General features: G+C 36.8%; 1 protein-coding gene across 1 annotated transcript; it reads left to right on the forward strand.

Moving 5' to 3' along the window:
* Positions 1–17637: 17637 nt before the first annotated feature.
* LOC107565120 (riboflavin kinase-like) lies at positions 17638–20529 on the forward strand. The gene is made up of 4 exons (XM_016250333.1): positions 17638–17641; positions 18304–18473; positions 18629–18731; positions 18854–20529. The coding sequence occupies exons 1-4, from the start codon at positions 17638–17640 to the stop codon at positions 19000–19002; spliced, it is 426 nt and encodes a 141-aa protein (XP_016105819.1). The 3' UTR covers positions 19003–20529.
* The last annotated feature ends 942 nt before the right edge of the window (positions 20530–21471 follow it).

Below are 21471 nucleotides of genomic sequence, written 5' to 3' on the forward strand. Positions count from 1 at the left end.
TATGACATTTTGATGAAAAAAGTAGATCATTCTCAGTTATTTAGAAATGACTTTTTAAAATATAACTATAATGATAACTATATTAGCAACCATAATAATGGATAATGTTCCGTTTTTATTATAAGCGTGCACTAGAGTATTGTTGTCTGCCGGTGTAAATGCTTGAGCTTCATAAAAAGTCAGGTGGATTCTGATTGGCTCGCAATGATTTTAGCTTTTATAAGCTGGAAAAAAATTGTTGTGAAAGTGACTCCAACGTCATCATTGCTCTTTGTTGTTATCGTTAAATATGAGGTAATTGCGACTTTTTATCTTACAATTCTTGCAGTTGCAAGTCAATCCTGACTTTTTATAAACTGAAAATTACAAGATATAGCTAAATTCGGAATTCTGAAGAAACTTGAAAATATATCACAATTTGGATGCTTTTCTCAGAATTGTAAGACAAGAATTCCCAATTGTGAGATAGCCTATAAACTCAGAACTGTGCTGAAAATTGTGAAATATGAACTAGCAATTTTGAGAAAAAAAAGTTAACTCACAATTGTGAGTTTATAACCAGAATTGCCAGGTCTACGTAACAAAACCAGCCCAATTGGTACTCAAAACTGGCCCAATCTTGGCCAAAACTAACCCAACTGAATTCCAGGGGAAAATAAAATCAAAATTGCTCAAAACTTGCATTCTAGGTGGGGGGCGGGGGGGTCAAAACCTCCTTCCAGGGGCTTCCACCTCAGTCAAAATCACATTCCGGGGACAACCCACGGATTTAAAAAACAGCAGTATAAAAGTAGCACAATTGGCAACACTGTTCATACCTTACAATTCTGAGACTTTTTATTTCCAGAACTGCAAGAAAAAGAAACTGAGATATAAACTCAGAATTGCAAAACTATTTTTATTTTTTAATCCATGGCAGAAATGACCTAATATTCTCATGGAATTATTAAAACGTATTAATAGTTATAGTCAATATAGTTATCAATATAGTTGCCGTCCTTGGTGTAAACAGGCCTTTATAGCCTACTGCTTGCACAATATATAAAAAATCTTCTTTTTTTTGCCATGACCAACTCACTGGAGGGGGCACTGCAGTAACCACCCTGACTTATTTTTGCAATTATCCATGTTTTAAGTATTTGACAAGCTAGATGTTTATTCCAAAAACAACTGCGCCACCACAACTGATAAACACACGCCGTTAAATCTGAAAATAAATCTCGACGTAAAACCCACAATGGTGTCAAGCTCTAAAATACTTTTACAAAGACATGCTGAACTCCGTCTTGGTGGAGGGGTTGGACAGGGGGGCAGCTTGTGTGTGCCATCACGAGTGCTGTGTGTGTCTTGTAGCATGTCGCATCAAACTTTTACCCCCCACGGACGCGCTCAGTCTGTCTCCCAAACTTGCGCAGACTTGCATTATGTCAGCTCGCACTTTGCCACCCCATTTGCTGTAGCTGTACTGCTGTGCGCGCAGACAGACTTATCAATCAAACACGGCTTGATGGATTCTTCAGAACGATGGAACGATCGTCTCAGAAGAGCTGCGGAGTCTCGGAGCGCTTTTTTCTTTGACATAAGGGTATGCAAAGAGTGTAAATGGATGAACGGTTGATTGATTCTCGCCAGCGATGTTGTTGACAGCAGGAAATGTGTTTTGCATTGACTGTGTTTGCATGGGAATTTGCACGGGGCATGAGTTATCGAGCAGGAGTTTGGACCTTAGGCGATTCTACATAATGATGGCAGGTCGGAGAAGCCGAAATTCACTGTTTAACAGCCGTTACCTGTGGAGGGCCTGCAGAGAGAGAGCGCACAACCACAACAAAACAAAACATTACATATTTAGAAAGGTTATAAGGCAGAAGAAAAATATTTTGCTCTTGCAAAAATACAAGTCTCGTCGGTTAATAAAGATGTTTCATTTAAATAGTTTTAAGGATGGCCCCTCTCACCCTCAGGCCCAACATGCATGTACCATAGCGGGCCCCCACATCACAGGGACCCCGCCCCGCATTTAGGTGTCATCATTACTAAAGAACTCGTGTTTGGAAGAGTGTTACTAAGAGGGGTATTAAGACTAGATATTGTCAGAGCTCTCATCAGGGTATCTGTAGTGAAAAACGACCCTGTCCTAGAGATGGTAATAACGCAATGTTTTCCTGTCAGCTTTACTTTTTTTTTCCACGCTCTCTTCCTCACTCCCTGCCTTCCTACCAACCTCTCCATTTATCTGTGTCTGTCAGTAGTTCCTGTGAAATGACCTACAAGGACATGAAACTAAATATACAAACGAAATAGTTTCCTCAACAACTCTCGGAACAATTTTATAATAACATAATATGCTTTTTTTTTTTTGTGGCTTTTTGGGTGCTATTTTTGGGTGTCATTCCCCACTTGCAATTATCCATGTTTTAAGTATTTGACAAGCTAGATGTTTATTCCAAAAACAACTGCGCCACCACAACTGATAAACACACGCCGTTAAATCTGAAAATAAATCTCGACGTAAAACCCACAATGGTGTCAAGCTCTAAAATACTTTTACAAAGACATGCTGAACTCCGTCTTGGTGGAGGGGTTGGACAGGGGGGCAGCTTGTGTGTGCCATCACGAGTGCTGTGTGTGTCTTGTAGCATGTCGCATCAAACTTTTACCCCCCACGGACGCGCTCAGTCTGTCTCCCAAACTTGCGCAGACTTGCATTATGTCAGCTCGCGCTTTGCCACCCCATTTGCTGTAGCTGTACTGCTGTGCGCGCAGACAGACTTATCAATCAAACGCGGCTTGATGGATTCTTCAGAACGATGGAACGATCGTCTCAGAAGAGCTGCGGAGTCTCGGAGCGCTTTTTTCTTTGACATAAGGGTATGCAAAGAGTGTAAATGGATGAACGGTTGATTGATTCTCGCCAGCGATGTTGTTGACAGCAGGAAATGTGTTTTGCATTGACTGTGTTTGCATGGGAATTTGCACGGGGCATGAGTTATCGAGCAGGAGTTTGGACCTTAGGCGATTCTACATAATGATGGCAGGTCGGAGAAGCCGAAATTCACTGTTTAACAGCCGTTACCTGTGGAGGGCCTGCAGAGAGAGAGCGCACAACCACAACAAAACAAAACATTACATATTTAGAAAGGTTATAAGGCAGAAGAAAAATATTTTGCTCTTGCAAAAATACAAGTCTCGTCGGTTAATAAAGATGTTTCATTTAAATAGTTTTAAGGATGGCCCCTCTCACCCTCAGGCCCAACATGCATGTACCATAGCGGGCCCCCACATCACAGGGACCCCGCCCCGCATTTAGGTGTCATCATTACTAAAGAACTCGTGTTTGGAAGAGTGTTACTAAGAGGGGTATTAAGACTAGATATTGTCAGAGCTCTCATCAGGGTATCTGTAGTGAAAAACGACCCTGTCCTAGAGATGGTAATAACGCAATGTTTTCCTGTCAGCTTTACTTTTTTTTTCCACGCTCTCTTCCTCACTCCCTGCCTTCCTACCAACCTCTCCATTTATCTGTCTGTCAGTAGTTCCTGTGAAATGACCTACAAGGACATGAAACTAAATATACAAACAAAATAGTTTCCTTCCCTGCCTTCCTACCAACCTCTCCATTTATCTGTGTCTGTCAGTAGTTCCTGTGAAATGACCTACAAGGACATGAAACTAAATATACAAACGAAATAGTTTCCTCAACAACTCTCGGAACAATTTTATAATAACATAATATGCTTTTTTTTTTGTGGCTTCTCGGTTGCTATTTTTGAGTGTCATTCACCACACAACAAACTTTTAAACTATTGTAATTTTTCACAATGCAACTTCAGCCATCGTGACTCTTACTAAAAAGGATTTCTTCTAGATATTTAGGTGACAACATCTTCATGTCCCGTTGTCACCAGTGAATGCTAGTATTTTTGTTGTGTTTAGTTGAGCTTCTGAAGTACATAAAACCACAAAATGTCCACGAAATCTGAAGTGAACAAAATAGGTTGATAACGAAAGCATGGTGTAAAATATTGACTCAATACTATTAAGACTCTCTGGATATTAAGATCAAATGAAAATGATCAAATCAAAAGTGATCTCTTAAAGGTTAGCTGGTTGATTAAAAAATAAACAACACTTGTCTTCATCCTAAAATAGGAGTACGTAAGTGCATTTTTAATAAAGAAATGACATAAGTCTTCATTATGATTATGTGAACATAAACAAGATTTGAAATAATGTCACTTTAAGTGCATTTCAAACAAAGTTACTTAAAACTTTGAGGGAATATGGTACATTCGACGATAAACACATAAATAAGAGATTTTAACAATTGCGCTACGCACACACGCTCAAAAACAATCAAATTTTGTTTTTGATCATTTCAAAAGTCATAAAAATGCGATAAACACTCTAGCATTAAAGTAAAAAAAGCAAACATGACGGCATGTGTGATTAGCCTCTCCTTCAAACACGAAATAATCGTTGTAGACACTTTTTCACTTCTATTCAAAACACACATGGGGGTCCCATTACTTCGCTGTAAAGCTTCTTTAAAAAAAGTGTTCAAAAGCAACCATGAAGAAGAACAAAAAAAATCCATTCTCCAGAGACAAACAAAACCATTAATTAAAACAAGCTCTCAAACATCAATCTCTCCGCCTGTCACAAAATTATCATAATCTGGGAATGTTAAGAGTCTGTAGAGTAAACAGTTAATTTAGAGGAGTATTAATCAAAAAGTCTGGCTTTCTGTACCCCCTCTGTGCTGTGGCACTTGTACTTTTTCATCTAGCGCACTTTGTACACTTTGCACAGAGAGGGGGCAACTTTTAATGCACTTCTTCACGAGTGTACTTAAAGGACAACAGTAATATTCATGAATTCCAGTTTACCTTCAGTATTACAGCCCGAGAGTTTTTTTTATGACCTCCAATATATCTTAATTTCATAATATTTCATAAATGGATATATTTTTGAACAGAATGTCAGTATTTACCACCTATGATGTACAGGCGATTCTACATAATGATGGCAGGTCGGAGAAGCCGAAATTCACTGTTTAACAGCCGTTACCTGTGGAGGGCCTGCAGAGAGAGAGCGCACAACCACAACAAAACAAAACATTACATATTTAGAAAGGTTATAAGGCAGAAGAAAAATATTTTGCTCTTGCAAAAATACAAGTCTCGTCGGTTAATAAAGATGTTTCATTTAAATAGTTTTAAGGATGGCCCCTCTCACCCTCAGGCCCAACATGCATGTACCATAGCGGGCCCCCACATCACAGGGACCCCGCCCCGCATTTAGGTGTCATCATTACTAAAGAACTCGTGTTTGGAAGAGTGTTACTAAGAGGGGTATTAAGACTAGATATTGTCAGAGCTCTCATCAGGGTATCTGTAGTGAAAAACGACCCTGTCCTAGAGATGGTAATAACGCAATGTTTTCCTGTCAGCTTTACTTTTTTTTTCCACGCTCTCTTCCTCACTCCCTGCCTTCCTACCAACCTCTCCATTTATCTGTGTCTGTCAGTAGTTCCTGTGGAATGACCTACAAGGACATGAAACTAAATATACAAACGAAATAGTTTCCTCAACAACTCTCGGAACAATTTTATAATAACATAATATGCTTTTTTTTTTGTGGCTTCTCGGTTGCTATTTTTGAGTGTCATTCACCACACAACAAACTTTTAAACTATTGTAATTTTTCACAATGCAACTTCAGCCATCGTGACTCTTACTAAAAAGGATTTCTTCTAGATATTTAGGTGACAACATCTTCATGTCCCGTCGTCACCAGTGAATGCTAGTATTTTTGTTGTGTTTAGTTGAGCTTCTGAAGTACATAAAACCACAAAATATCCACGAAATCTGAAGTGAACAAAATAGGTTGATAACGAAAGCATGGTGTAAAATATTGACTCAATACTATTAAGACTCTCTGGATATTAAGATCAAATGAAAATGATCAAATCAAAAGTGATCTCTTAAAGGTTAGCTGGTTGATTAAAAAATAAACAACGCTTGTCTTCATCCTAAAATAGGAGTACGTAAGTGCATTTTTAATAAAGAAATGACATAACAAGTCTTCATTATGATTATGTGAACATAAACAAGATTTGAAATAATGTCACTTTAAGTGCATTTCAAACAAAGTTACTTAAAACTTTGAGGGAATATGGTACATTCGACGATAAACACATAAATAAGAGATTTTAACAATTGCGCTACGCACACACGCTCAAAAACAATCAAATTTTGTTTTTGATCATTTCAAAAGTCATAAAAATGCGATAAACACTCTAGCATTAAAGTAAAAAAAGCAAACATGACGGCATGTGTGATTAGCCTCTCCTTCAAACACGAAATAATCGTTGTAGACACTTTTTCACTTCTATTCAAAACACACATGGGGGTCCCATTACTTCGCTGTAAAGCTTCTTTAAAAAAAGTGTTCAAAAGCAACCATGAAGAAGAACAAAAAAAATCCATTCTCCAGAGACAAACAAAACCATTAATTAAAACAAGCTCTCAAACATCAATCTCTCCGCCTGTCACAAAATTATCATAATCTGGGAATGTTAAGAGTCTGTAGAGTAAACAGTTAATTTAGAGGAGTATTAATCAAAAAGTCTGGCTTTCTGTACCCCCTCTGTGCTGTGGCACTTGTACTTTTTCATCTAGCGCACTTTGTACACTTTGCACAGAGAGGGGGCAACTTTTAATGCACTTCTTCACGTGCGTACTTAAAGGACGACAGTAATATTCACGAATTCCACTTTACCTTCAAGTATTTCAACCTGAGAGTTTTGTATGACCTCCAATGAATCTTAATTTCACGATATGTTCATAAATGGATTTATTTTTTGAACAGAATGTCAGTATTTACCACCCATGATGTACAGATGATGCAAGACAAATGAAACACAACTTACACAGCTTAAATCCTGAGGTATCGGGGCTGGTTTCAGTTCCAGAACTGTGTCATTAAAGCCGTAATCATGCTGAGCTGTGGTGCTCAGGTGGGTGGCACAGGTTCGATTCTGGCCTTCTGTCTTGATCCAGTCTCCTTTAATTCTCCATGATCTCTGTCTAATAAAAAAGCCAAAAGATGGAGTCAAAAAATGATATAGTTTGGGGAATAATTCTCACTATTAACTTACATTTTTTTGTCTCAATAAACTGCTAATTTGCTGCTTATTAATAGTTAGTAGTTGTTAAGTTTAGATATGGAGTAGGATTAAGGGATCTAAAATATGGTCATGCAGAATAAGGCATTAATATGTGCTTTATAAGTACTGATAAACAATAACTTTAATAGTAAGAATTCGTCCCTAAACTAAAGTGTTACCCATTAAACAAATCTACCAAGAACATTAGGCCTGTCTATTATAAGCTAAATAAATCATCTGTGATTTCTATAACATTTTATACCTTAAAATAGAACAGTATTTTCATATTCATCAAAAGAGATATCCAAAATCCTGTAAAAACCTTCAACTCTAATGTGTCCACAAAATGAAACAGTTTTGAACTTGGCTTTATCCAAAGTTCAGTTTTCTGTTCTGGAAATGTATGCAAATTAGCACATAAATATGCAAATATAATACCTCATTTGCATACTTAAACTTGCAATACAAAACAATCGTCTTAATTTACTGCGATCAATCAGCTGGGGAAAGTACGATCGTATCTGTTCCTTTAAAAAAAAATCTCTGTCTTGTCTCACATTGGTAAAAACGACTTTTTTAAAACCCCGCAAGCTCGCTTCACATTCTGTTGTGCTTTGGTGCTCACATGGGTGTCGCAGGTTCGAATCCGGCTCGCAACCTGTCAGGATCCAATTCCCCTGCTCTCTCCATGATCTCTGTCGAATAAACAAGGCAAGATGTAGTCAAAACATTAAACAAATCCCTGTCTATTATCAGCACGATCGTAGCTGCAGTAAGAGGCGAGCGGGGCAGAGACGAACAGATGTTGAGAGACTATCATAGCAGTTGAAGGTTTATTCACAGGTGTGTTTGAGGAGTCAGTGCGCGTGTGTGAGGGGAAACTAAGAGAGAGCTAGAGAGATGGGGGGGCACTGCTGTTGTAATACTGTTGGAGTGGGTGTATAATGTGAGTATACAAGCTGTTAATCTCTCCTGTGTAGCTGTGTTTAAATGACAGCTTAAATCCTGAGGTATCGGGGCTGGTTTCAGTTCCAGAACTGTGTCATTAAAGCCGTAATCATGCTGAGCTGTGGTGCTCAGGTGGGTGGCACAGGTTCGATTCTGGCCTTCTGTCTTGATCCAGTCTCCTTTAATTCTCCATGATCTCTGTCTAATAAAAAAGCCAAAAGATGGAGTCAAAAAATGATATAGTTTGGGGAATAATTCTCACTATTAACTTACATTTTTTTGTCTCAATAAACTGCTAATTTGCTGCTTATTAATAGTTAGTAGTTGTTAAGTTTAGATATGGAGTAGGATTAAGGGATCTAAAATATGGTCATGCAGAATAAGGCATTAATATGTGCTTTATAAGTACTGATAAACAATAACTTTAATAGTAAGAATTCGTCCCTAAACTAAAGTGTTACCCATTAAACAAATCTACCAAGAACATTAGGCCTGTCTATTATAAGCTAAATAAATCATCTGTGATTTCTATAACATTTTATACCTTAAAATAGAACAGTATTTTCATATTCATCAAAAGAGATATCCAAAATCCTGTAAAAACCTTCAACTCTAATGTGTCCACAAAATGAAACAGTTTTGAACTTGGCTTTATCCAAAGTTCAGTTTTCTGTTCTGGAAATGTATGCAAATTAGCACATAAATATGCAAATATAATACCTCATTTGCATACTTAAACTTGCAATACAAAACAATCGTCTTAATTTACTGCGATCAATCAGCTGGGGAAAGTACGATCGTATCTGTTCCTTTAAAAAAAAATCTCTGTCTTGTCTCACATTGGTAAAAACGACTTTTTTTAAAACCCCGCAAGCTCGCTTCACATTCTGTTGTGCTTTGGTGCTCACATGGGTGTCGCAGGTTCGAATCCAGCTCGCAACCTGTCAGGATCCAATTCCCCTGCTCTCTCCATGATCTCTGTCGAATAAACAAGGCAAGATGTAGTCAAAACATTAAACAAATCCCTGTCTATTATCAGCACGATCGTAGCTGCAGTAAGAGGCGAGCGGGGCAGAGACGAACAGATGTTGAGAGACTATCATAGCAGTTGAAGGTTTATTCACAGGTGTGTTTGAGGAGTCAGTGCGCGTGTGTGAGGGGAAACTAAGAGAGAGCTAGAGAGATGGGGGGGCACTGCTGTTGTAATACTGTTGGAGTGGGTGTATAATGTGAGTATACAAGCTGTTAATCTCTCCTGTGTAGCTGTGTTTAAATGTGTTTATGCTTCATTAAGCATGCATTACCTGCTTCATTACTGCTGTGTTGCAGCCACAGCCAGCGAGTCTCACGCTCCGAGTGTGGGAGTGTGGAAGTTCATCGCTCTCACAGACTGACCCGGCCCTGACAGGACGCTTGCTCCTCTGAGGTATTTGCTCTTTTTTTGAAGCAACTTGCTTTAGTTTCATTTGTGCAGTGTGGAAGGGCGATATGGGAATGGGTAATTAATGACAGAATTTTCCTTTTTGAGTGAACCGGCGAGTAGCGGCTGGGTCATTCTATGGTAATGTCCATTTTTCTGTCCGAAATATTACACTTGAAAAATACTTTAGGTTACAATTTTTTTATATATATTTTTTTTAATAAAACAATGTGTTATTTGAGCCATCAATGTGGCAATATTTGTTTTTAATTAATTATAAAGAATTCCAAGCACCACAAAACTGCTCGTCCCCTACAGAGGGAAAGTGCTTTATTTTGAGGTCAGTGTGTGAGGGGAAACTAAGAGAGAGCTAGAGAGATGGGGGGGCACTGCTGTTGTAATACTGTTGGAGTGGGTGTATAATGTGAGTATACAAGCTGTTAATCTCTCCTGTGTAGCTGTGTTTAAATGTGTTTATGCTTCATTAAGCATGCATTACCTGCTTCATTACTGCTGTGTTGCAGCCACAGCCAGCGAGTCTCACGCTCCGAGTGTGGGAGTGTGGAAGTTCATCGCTCTCACAGACTGACCCGGCCCTGACAGGACGCTTGCTCCTCTGAGGTATTTGCTCTTTTTTTGAAGCAACTTGCTTTAGTTTCATTTGTGCAGTGTGGAAGGGCGATATGGGAATGGGTAATTAATGACAGAATTTTCCTTTTTGAGTGAACCGGTGAGTTGCGGCTGGGTCATTCTATGGTAATGTCCATTTTTCTGTCCGAAATATTACACTTGAAAAATACTTTAGGGTTACAATTTTTTTATATATATTTTTTTAAATAAAACAATGTGTTATTTGAGCCATCAATGTGGCAATATTTGTTTTTAATTAATTATAAAGAATTCCAAGCACCACAAAACTGCTCGTCCCCTACAGAGGGAAAGTGCTTTATTTTGAGGTCAAAAACAGGTTTTTCTACCATTTAAAATACAAAAATGTATTCCTAAGTATCAAATATATGATGTAAATGACATTTAAAAAAAAAAAAGCCAAATAAATATTATAAAATACACTGTAAAAGAAAATCCGTAAAATTTACGGTAAAAAACCGGCAGCTGTGGTTGCCAGAATTTTACCGTAAAAAATGCGGTAGCAACGTTTTATGTTTTACAGTTTTAACTTAAATTTACAGATGAATACCGTAATTTCATTAACTGATATAATGTTAATATACCAACCTATTGAAGTACTGAAATCTGTTTTGTACCTTTGTAATACACTGATAACCACCAAATGCAGGTGATGATGAGAAAGTCACACGATGAACCAAAGCCCATCACAAGCTGCTTTTAGATAATAACATATATAGAAGGTGCACAGTAGTCATTCACACAAACACTAAACACCATCACGGTAACACACATGAAACTGAAATAATGCAATAAACATTCATTTAACAACATTAGGTGTAACACAACCCTAATATACAAAACTGATAAGAAAAAACTAAGAAGAAACAGTTATTTCAACAAAAAAACATCAAATTTGAAATGTAACGCAGGGAATTCTGGGAATGTCAATTTACGGTTATTCACTGTAAATTATACGTCTTTTTCCACTTCCAAAAAATGGTATACCATAAAATTAATGTCCAATACATGTAATGTTTAATACAGTTTTCACTGTATATAGTAGGGGAATTTACCGTTAACCATTTAACAGGTTTTTACTGTAGCATTTTTACAGTCTTTCACCGTTAAATTCACGGTCATTTTTTACAGTATATATAATGAAAGTAGTGGTCCCCTGGAGTTGTGTCACTGGTGTTACCGTTTAACAAAAATCATTTCTTTTGAAATAAAAATCACGCTGATAACATCACTTGATTTCCTTCTTCCTATTTCCTGAAGATCTATGAAAAAAGGCCCGTGTGAAGTCTACTGTCTCTTTTCAGTTATCAGAAATGTTCTCATTTATCTCATGATTTCATATGAAGCTTTTAGTGGAAGTCACGGGTATGACCTACTTTATTGTTAGGGAATTGTAAAAAACTAGAATACAAATGGATTAAACTACTTAATTTAGTGAGCATACCATGATTGACAACATGTGGTTTGATACCTTGCAGCAAACATTTTGTTAAATGTATTTTTCATGAAAATTGTCACTGGTGTTACCTTCATTATGGGTAACACCAGTGAAGATCAGTTTATGTTTATGTTCTTTTACTAACTGCTTTCACTAAATGCCAAATGTAACAGTTTAGTCTCATCTAATAATTATAGTTGAAGAATAAGCATCTTTGGTCTTCTGTGCGTCACTGGTGATTCATTGCGGCATTGTTTTTTTCCTGTCACATTAAATCAAATTTGTCACATGTGACATAATTTTACATCCATTGAATTCTGCTTTACTCAAGAGTTAAGATTTAAAGGATTGCATCATTGTTTATTTTTCAAATATTTTCATCGTTATAGCAAATACATGGTTGCGCAAATGAACTAACATCATTCAATCACTCTTTTAACAAACCTGATTAAAATAATTCAAACATAATCTCCTTATTTGTCGCATTATCATTATTTTTCTGTAACTCTGACTACATGTGCTGAAAAAATCAAGAAATAATATTTCATAAAAACCTTTAAAATTGTCAAAGAAGTAAGGTAACACCAGTGACAAAAAACATGTGGTCTCTAAATAAATGCACAAAAAAAATCACTCTTTTAACAAACCTGATTAAAATAATTCAAACATAATCTCCTTATTTGTCGCATTATCATTCTTTTTCTGTAACTCTGACTACATGTGCTGAAAAAAATCAAGAAATAATATTTCATAAAAACCTTTAAAATTGTCAAAGAAGTAAGGTAACACCAGTGACAAAAAACATGTGGTCTCTAAATAAATGCACAAAAACGAAAAAGTAAATCATTAAGCTGCCATTTATGTGTATTCATAAAGTCAAACGGTAATCTAATAATGTGGTCTAAGTTTAAACGTTAAAAAAAGACATGCATTTGAAGACATCTTGCCATATAAAAGTGGATGTTTCTGTAGAGTGACCCGGCTAAAAGAGGCTTCATTAGGTTGATTAAGCCAGATGAGTTCACATAATGTCCTGGGGTTGTATCATGTTATATACAATTATAAGGTAAAGTCGTTAAAAATGATGACCATAAACATGTGTAAATACACATACATGTACATCGATATCTCCTCCAAAAAGGGACATTTGTTTTAAACTTCACCTTAAATTAGTTGCACAAGATAAAAATTCACTCTTTCTATTTTGTAAATGCAATGTATAGATCTTATTGTGAATGATTCATCCATATATAAGTTTCATTTTTTAAGGCGAGACACTATAGAAAAATCAGTGTTTTTTCAGGTACTGGTCCCAGAATTTTGAGATTATTTTGCTTCCATAACTTGTCTTCCTTCAGTCTATTGAAAAGAAAACATCCAAAATAAGCATTTGAGTGTTTATGTTATGCGTATTACATGTTATCCATTTGCATGTGTAGATTTGAATTATAATACATATCTTTAAAAGTAATTTTCTTAAAATGAGTTTATTTCTCCTGCACTGCGCCAGAAATCTCCACTTCAGCAGCACTTACACCAAAATGTCCGGTTTATTTCTATCTATATTCCTGAAGTTCTTTTCTTTTTCTTTCTATTTTTTTAAAGAAGGGATTGTTCATATAACATTCACTTGATTTGTATTTTTTCCCCCTTTTTTGCCCTTGCTGATAACAGTATTTTTGATCTATAAAGCGATAAAGAGATATCACCTATCTAAAAACCAATATGTCAATAACATGAAAGAGGAATGTTAAGTCTGGCTTTACCCAATGTTCACATTTTGGTTCTTAAACATTTTAAACTTGTCATGCAAAACAGTTGTCTGAATGTACAGTTATTAATTAACTGGGGAGAGTTTGGAGATGTTTCCATTTTTAACCTATTCACCCGTTTTGTCCTTGTGATGGAGAAAACAATAATCTTCTCTCTGGTGACGTAGGCCAGACCTCTCCAATTATTTAGGTTCTTAAACCCCGCCCCTCCACAACTGACTCCAAGCTCACGTTCATTTTTGAATGCAATGCCCACATCTCAAATCCAGTCAACAACCGACAGACAGACCCAATTCTCTGCCTTACATGTTTCTTTTTCTGTTTCACTCAGATGTACAATATGTAAAATATCACAATATGTATTTTTCTATGGACTATTTAGGCAGTATAATAATGTACTATCTCCTGCTCTCTTTTAAGTTCTCTTTCATTTAGCTCTTTATATCTGATCAATCAAAAATGCTTTTAGAATTAGCACAGAGTTTTTTACGGCGTTAAGCACAGTGTTATGTAATACTGGATCATTGTTGTTATGTATATATGGTTATTAGGCTTACTTGCATCATTTACGGGATGTTCATTGTGAGGATATATGTTTTTGTTTAATTTAATTAAAGCTTGAAAAAAAATATGGTTATATCCAACATGAGTAACAGAGATTAGACTAGGCCTAAAGATGTGAACATGTGAATTGTTTTTTAGGTTTTAATCTGTTAAATTATAATTTACAGGGGACAATATTTTTTATCATTATCTCTCCTGAGAATATTTTCTGAATTTTTCTCTTTTTTCAAAATTTGGCAACAACATTATCACTGTTAAAAGTGGACTACTCTGGAACAATCAGCTAAATGCACTGCAACTGTATTTTTGCATTTAACGGAATTAATTCATTAAAATATTAAGTATGTATAACAGGTTTTGTGCATCTCCAGAGCCAAATGTTTTGAGATTGCAAATATGTTTTTAGATCAATTGATTGATTGATAAAGTCATAAATGTAATTTAAGATGTAATGCAAGGAAAACCTACTAAGTAAGAGTCTGGTGTTACAGACGCAAATGATGAGCGCTCGCTACACCTCCAGAGAAATGGCGACACCTTGTGGTCACTGACTAAAAGCCATGACCTTCCCATAGAAAACAATGGACTGCGAATTGCATTACACCTCTACGCAGTTTGGATAGTTGCAACTTACTGAGAAACTGCAGAAGTGCATTATTTGTTCTTTGAGGACATAAATACTGATTTTGCATAATAATGTATCAACGAAACAGTATATAAATAGGAAAAATAAACGTTCGCGTAAAATTATTTAATCATTTAAATTAATACCGAAGCTATTTATACAGTGAACGTGAATATAACTAATATAAATTAAGGTATTGAAAAACCACATGCTATCTGACCTTTTAAACACATTCTGTCACATGATGACAGGCAGCAGGAGTTGGGATTGGGAAGCATTTTATGGAGGACTGTTTCCTGATCCTGGGAGAGTAACGTTAGACTAAAATGCCGGCTGTTCTGACTCACGCAAGTACGTTTTCATTTAAAGGATTTGCCACTGATGATTCAAACGCGAGTTTTGAGCAGTGTAGAGTAGCGCTTGTTGTTTGTCATTTCTCCGATCATAAATGCAGACAGAGTTTTATGTTTACGCGGCGCGATGCAACGCAATGCAACGCAATGCATAAAAAGACAGTAAGTCATTATAATCAGTAATTATGTCCCCACTGGATGCAACAAATGCCTCGTTTATAATGGGTTTTAATGTTTTCGTCTCGTCGCTCCGGCCGGACAGGGCATCATCACAGTATGGTAAGGGGCGTAACATTTCTGTCACATGCTTGAGGTATTCGGCCAATCACAACGCACTGGATAGCTTGCCGATGAGACCGATGAGCTTTGTAAAAATCGATGCGTTTCAGAAAGGCGGGGCATAGAGGAGAAACAATAATGTACAGTATGTGGAAAATAATGTTTTTTTTACTTTAAACCGCATAAACATATTTCATTACACCAAATACACAAAATAATGTTCTTTTTAGCAACATCTTATGACCCCTTTAAAGAGTTAGTAGTAGTAAACCATACTAACCTGCTACGAGGTGAATCATAACATTACAAACTTTGATTTGAAGCAAAAGGTACTTGGAAAATTTGACAAAATGGCCAAACTACAAAACTCTGTACTTACCCGCTTTAATTTAGCATTGTCAATGACACTTTTTTTTTTTTTTTTTTTTTAAAAAGATTTAAAGATGTAAATTTTATAGAGATGGAGATAAACAATATTCTAATCGTTCTATTTATGACATACTGACACAAATTTCAAATAATTTTTAACGGTCGCTTTGTGCGTCCAGTGTAGGGCTGTCAAAAAAAAATTTTGAATTTCGAATATTCGTTGAATTTAAAATAAAAATCCACATTCGAATGCAAAAACGTTGCATTCGAATTTTAGGTGTGCGTCAGGCAGCCTTATCAGTTGCGCACAAGATGCGATGACGATGTAAGTGTCATTACATTTTAATGTTTTTGTTCGCCTATCCAGTTGAAGCCACTGCATTGCGTTGTTCATTAAAAATATTTCGGAAAAAGAGAACAATCAATGCGGAGAAGATCTTGTTTGCGTCAAAACTGAAACCAAGCCGTACACACAGAACGCATATTTCGCACATTTTCTAGAGGGACATACATCACCGTTGCACTCGCAACTTGCACAAAAGAGAAAGCCATGTAAAATTAATGTAGGTTTAACTTTAAAAAAAAAACATATATCGAGACTTCATGGCGGGTTTTTTCCCCATCCACTGCATCTCATGTTTTTAAATGAAAAATGTATTCTGTGTGATTGGCTTTCTGCCCTTTGTATTAAATTATGCATACATTAACTTTACCAAACGCATTCTATATGAGATACATCAGATATACATCAAATAAACACAATATTACAACGTACAATTGCACAAAAGGCTGCAAACGAACAGCGCGCATCTGAAGTGTCTCTGAAGGAAATAATGCATTATTTATCGGCTTTAAGATATCGGCCAAATTTTCTTATCAGGCCGATACCGATAACAGAAAAAATGAGCATTTATCGGCCGATACCGATATGGTGGCCGATATATCGTGCATCCCTAATAAATACATGATGCTGTTTTGTTTATAGTTGTTTAAGCAACTTAACAGATAGTCGTGTTCAGTGTTGGGGAAAGTTACTTTTAAAAGTAATGCATTACAATATTGCATAACTCCCTAAAAAAGTAACTAATTACGTTACTTAGTTGCTTTTTATGGAAAGTAATGTTACGTTACTTTTGCGCTACTTTTTAAATGTGAGCAGGGCTTGATTGTTTTTAATATAAGAAGTTCTATTTATAGCAAATATAAAAGCCCTTTCACACCAAAAAGTGTAATGAATAAACCTCAGGCTGAAGCAAAAGTAAATTCACGTCTGTACAGTAGAACGCAGGAGAAGAAACACTCTTCAGCAATAAAAAAAACAATGAAGCACAATTGTTGCTTATTAGTATGGTTGAACTGGATCATCAAAGGTCAGCAGCAAAGACATTGGTTAATAAAATGGGATTAGATACATTTGTGTTATTTAACATGTAATTATTGCAGGTTTGCGTCATATTCTGAGTTTGTGTTTCAGTGTTTTAATTCATTTTGAATACTAAATCTGTTTTTTTGTGAGTGGGATGAATTAATGCACATTCACATTTAGTCTAGAACTACATCATGTTCACACAGTGCACACAATGCCTCTGTACTCCTGATTTCTCCCAATATGGGGACAGGAGACTCGTCAGTCAATAAATGGGAAAACAAAGTAACTGGCGTTACTTTTTTGAAAAAGTAACTGATATTTTCTTGTAAATTAAAAAGTAATGCGTTTACTAGTTACTTTAAAAAAGTAATCCGATTACGTAACTCACATTACTTGTAATGCGTTACCCCCAACACTGGTCATGTTATCTTACTGAATAAACGTGCATTAGTAATATTTTGCTCGATGCGCCCTCTTGTGGCCTCAGAAGAGAAGCCAAAAGCTTTTTTTCACCCTAACTGCATGCAAGCGGTATGCGTTTTAAATTCGAATATAATTCGAATTTAGTTTTTCAGCCATTTTGACAGCCCTAGTCCAGTGTAGACAGACTTTAGCTGTTGTGGCACGCGTCCAGTGTAGAGATGGTGTTATTCTCTGATTGGTGGATTTCTCTTCGGAATTATGGGTAATGTAGTTTTTCCACAAGAAATGTAGCTGTTAAACTTTTTTTTTTTTTATAAGTTGAAATAATGCAGTTGATGACTTCAACAAAAAATATACCATTGATTAACAACCTAATAAGTTATTGTTCAAAATCAGTTCCCCTATGGAGAAAATGAATGGGATATTTACTTCTGGAACCCAACTGCTGTACTCTTATTATTACCACATTGGATATTTCACCGCAGCCCATGGCAACACTACTTTTGTGTCTCTCGTAACATGTTTTATATTGACGCTAGTGATGCCTGAATTGTTCTGCTGATACTAGCATTCGTGAACCATTTTCACAAATTCACATTTTTGTATATGTTCAAGAACTTGCACTTTAAAACCTTTAAAAAGTTTTCAAAATGCTTTCTGTTTTTACTTGAAAAGAATGTTGTGTAAAAGCCCCCCCTCATAATCTAGAAAATTAAAAATACATCTATTTCATGTGCATGTCTTTTTATTTGGTAAGTAGCAAAGTATTCTCTGATAATAAATGGCTGTATATTATCCCTTACTTTAAGTTTTTGTACATCTGTAGCTCTGAAGATATCATGTCTCAAATGTAAACACGCACATATTCTGATAAAGGAAAGTAACACGAAGCCAGTATTTAGTCTTACTAGATCTAATGTTTTCTTTCCATTCCCATCTCAGCGAACTTCCCAGAGTCGGTTGTGGACAATCTCCCCGCTGACATTAGCACAGGTATCTATTACGGATGGGCACGCGTGGATAACGGAGACATTCACAAGATGGTGATGAGCATCGGCTGGAACCCTTACTACAAAAACACTAAGAAATCCATGGTGCGTCCATATCTATATTTCTAGTGTGCAAACATCTAAAAGCTATAGAGCTGATATCGTTGCATTCATCAAATGGTCTTATTTAATAGTGGTATAGTTGATTTGTATGACTTGTGTCTGTTAACAAATATCACATTTATCTTTCTGTGCAACAGGAAACGCATGTGATCCACACTTTTAAGGAAGATTTCTACGGTCAGATGTTGAGTGTGGCCATGGTCGGCTACATTCGCCCTGAGAGAGGATTCAAATCACTTGGTAAGACATTGAGCTGAACTTACTCCCACATCACATGATCTCACTGACGCCACAACACCCAGTTCTCCCACACAAACACACTCATTCTGTTACAGTAACTCACGGTTGTGTCTTCCTCCCAGACGAGTTGATAGCAGCGATTCATAGTGACATTGAGGAGGTGAAGATAAAGCTGGACCTGCCTGAGCACTTAAAACTGAAAGAGCAACATTTCTTCAAGACGCCAGTATCGACAACAGCCAATCAGATCTTGAACGGTCATCGACTGTAACATTCACTTTCACCATCACCTATTTAAAGCCTGTTTATTACATATGCAGTTTGTTGATTTCTTTGTTAAAAAGATTTCTGTCCCCATGTGGTGCTTTGGTCAAGTGCAGGCATTATATGTATTTGTTCATACAGTATCATCACGTAGCCCTTTTGTTTCTCTATTTATCGCAAAAAGGAGGATTCGGGTTACTTACTGGTGAATGATCACTGCAGTTCACAGGGTAAACGACACAGAGCCCTAACCAGAATTCAGTGATTGCCACGGATGATACTATGTGAGAGTCGGGGATTGTCAAAATCTCTTCTTTCTAGTGAAATTCCTCTTTAGATGGAGAGTTCTTCCTCCACCTTCACTTTAATTTCATTTTTGTTTAAGGAAGACACTCTTTACATGAATAAAGCACTTTAACAATAGTCAAAATTGGCGTTCCTCCTCTTTGAGATGAAATGAATGCTTTTTATGGTTCTCAGAGAACTGTGCCCAGAGGGGGAAGTGCAAGGTTGAGATAAAGAGAGTTATAAAGCCCAGGTTGTTTGTAATATGAGTGCAAAACCGGGCAGACGGAGAACAAACAGTGACTGAAGACAAATGTAAATGGTCTTTTAAATATTTAAATGTGTACAGAAGCTCTGCATTGCAAACACTTGCTACTGTGTACACATGTATTACTAAACCTTAACCTAAAATAACTTTTTTTTTTTTAACTCTTTTTACTTTTACTCTGAAACATTTAGTAGAGTTTTACATTTGTAAAGACACTCAAGAGTCAGGTTAGATCATGTAGGTTTATAAATGATCTTCTGATTTACCTTATTTCTCCATGTTGTGTTCTTGTTGAACTGATGCTTGAAACATGTGCTGCTGGTTTAGTGTTAAACTGCAGCAATCCTCTGTACAGGTGCGGTCACGTTATTAGTGAAATTTCATGGGCATAAGAAATGTTAATTAATTATCAGTAGTGTAGGGATGTATGTTTACACAGAAATCGGTTTCAAATCAAATTTTCGGCTCTTTCTGTTGGTCAGAGCGGCGAATGTGTGTCTGTGGACTGTTGGATTTCGCCCGCGAAAATTCGCTGAATGGAAAATGTGATCGCACCTTAATGTAGGAATTAATAGTAAAACGTTACTCTTTAAAACCTGTTTGTTAATGCTGTTATCTTCACAATCTATATTCGTCAGACTGGGCCTTTTATTGTTGGACCGCTGCTTCTGTATATGTTTGAGTACTGTTTGCATTTGTTTTCGGTTTCTTTTTTTCTTCTTACTTTTTTTTTTTTTGTAGGTCAGGGCAGTGCCTTAAGTATGTGAAATCAGACATATTAATATACAGTGCACAACCAAGCATTCCTTCAATGCCAGACACCTGCTTGTAAGCATTAAACAAAAATGCCTTGTATTTTACTGTTGTCTTATGTTGTTGTGAAAATGCTTTTATGATGTCATAAATAATTGAGAAGGGAAATGAGAACTGGAAATAAATCTCATCTAGTTCTGAATCAGTGGTAATAAATTCTCTGTTCATTATAAATAATCTTGTCAGCCATTGGTCATCTGGTAGCTTTACTTTAAAGCTGCAGTCCGTAACTTTTTTTGGTTGAAGGGGTCATATGATGCTGCTAAAAAAACATTATTTGGTGTAAAGAAATGTGTTTGTGCGGTTTAAAGTAAAAAAAAAAACCACATTATTTTCCACATACTGTACATTATTGTTTCTCCTCTATGCTCCGCCTTTCTGAAACACGTCGATTTTTACAAAGCTCATCGGTCTGAAAAGCGAGGTGTGCTCTGATTGGCCAGCTATCCAGAGCGTTGTGATTGGCCGAAAACCTCAAGCGTGTGACGGAAATGTTACGCCCCTTACCATACTGTGATGATGCCCTGTCCGGCCGGAGCGACGAGACGAAAACATTAAAACCCATTATAAACGAGGCATTTGCTGCATCCAGTGGGGACATAATTCCGGATTATAATGACTTATACTGTCTTTTTACGCGTTGCATCGTGCCGCGTAAACATAAAACCATGTCTGCATTTGTGATCGGAGAAATGACAAACAACAAGTGCTACTCTACACTGCTCAAAACTCGTGTTTGAATCATCAGTGGCAAATCCTGTTTATATAAAAAAAACTTACTTACAGTCTGAGAGTCAGAACAGCCGGCATTGTAGTCTACTCTACCAGGATCAGGAAACAGTCCTCCATAAAATGTGCTGCACACATCTGAATATTTGGGTTGAACTGTTCTGGAACAGTGTTGTAAATACCACTGATTTGTAGTCGTGTCCTCTTTTGGAAGACCAAACAAAGTAGTTTCGCTTTCATAACGAAACACAGCGTCACACACAGCGGCCTTGAGCGAGCAGAGGCCGGAGGGCTAGAGTGAGCAGAGGCCGGCAGATTCAACAAAGGAGCAGCCGGCGGGCTTACGGCAACCACGTGTGACGACCCCGGGCTGGACTCCGC

This window comes from Sinocyclocheilus grahami, unplaced genomic scaffold (genome assembly GCF_001515645.1).
Source record: "Sinocyclocheilus grahami isolate Dianchi unplaced genomic scaffold, SAMN03320097.WGS_v1.1 scaffold982.1, whole genome shotgun sequence".
In the NCBI taxonomy this organism is placed as follows: domain Eukaryota; kingdom Metazoa; phylum Chordata; class Actinopteri; order Cypriniformes; family Cyprinidae; genus Sinocyclocheilus; species Sinocyclocheilus grahami.

What these genes read in the sequence shown, in the direction of transcription:
- LOC107565120 (XM_016250333.1), top strand. An exon ending in AAAACACTAAGAAATCCATG is followed by an intron (nt 18,474 to 18,628) that starts GTGCGTCCATAT and finishes TCTGTGCAACAG; the next exon opens with GAAACGCATGTGATCCACAC. An exon ending in GAGAGGATTCAAATCACTTG is followed by an intron (nt 18,732 to 18,853) that starts GTAAGACATTGA and finishes TCTTCCTCCCAG; the next exon opens with ACGAGTTGATAGCAGCGATT.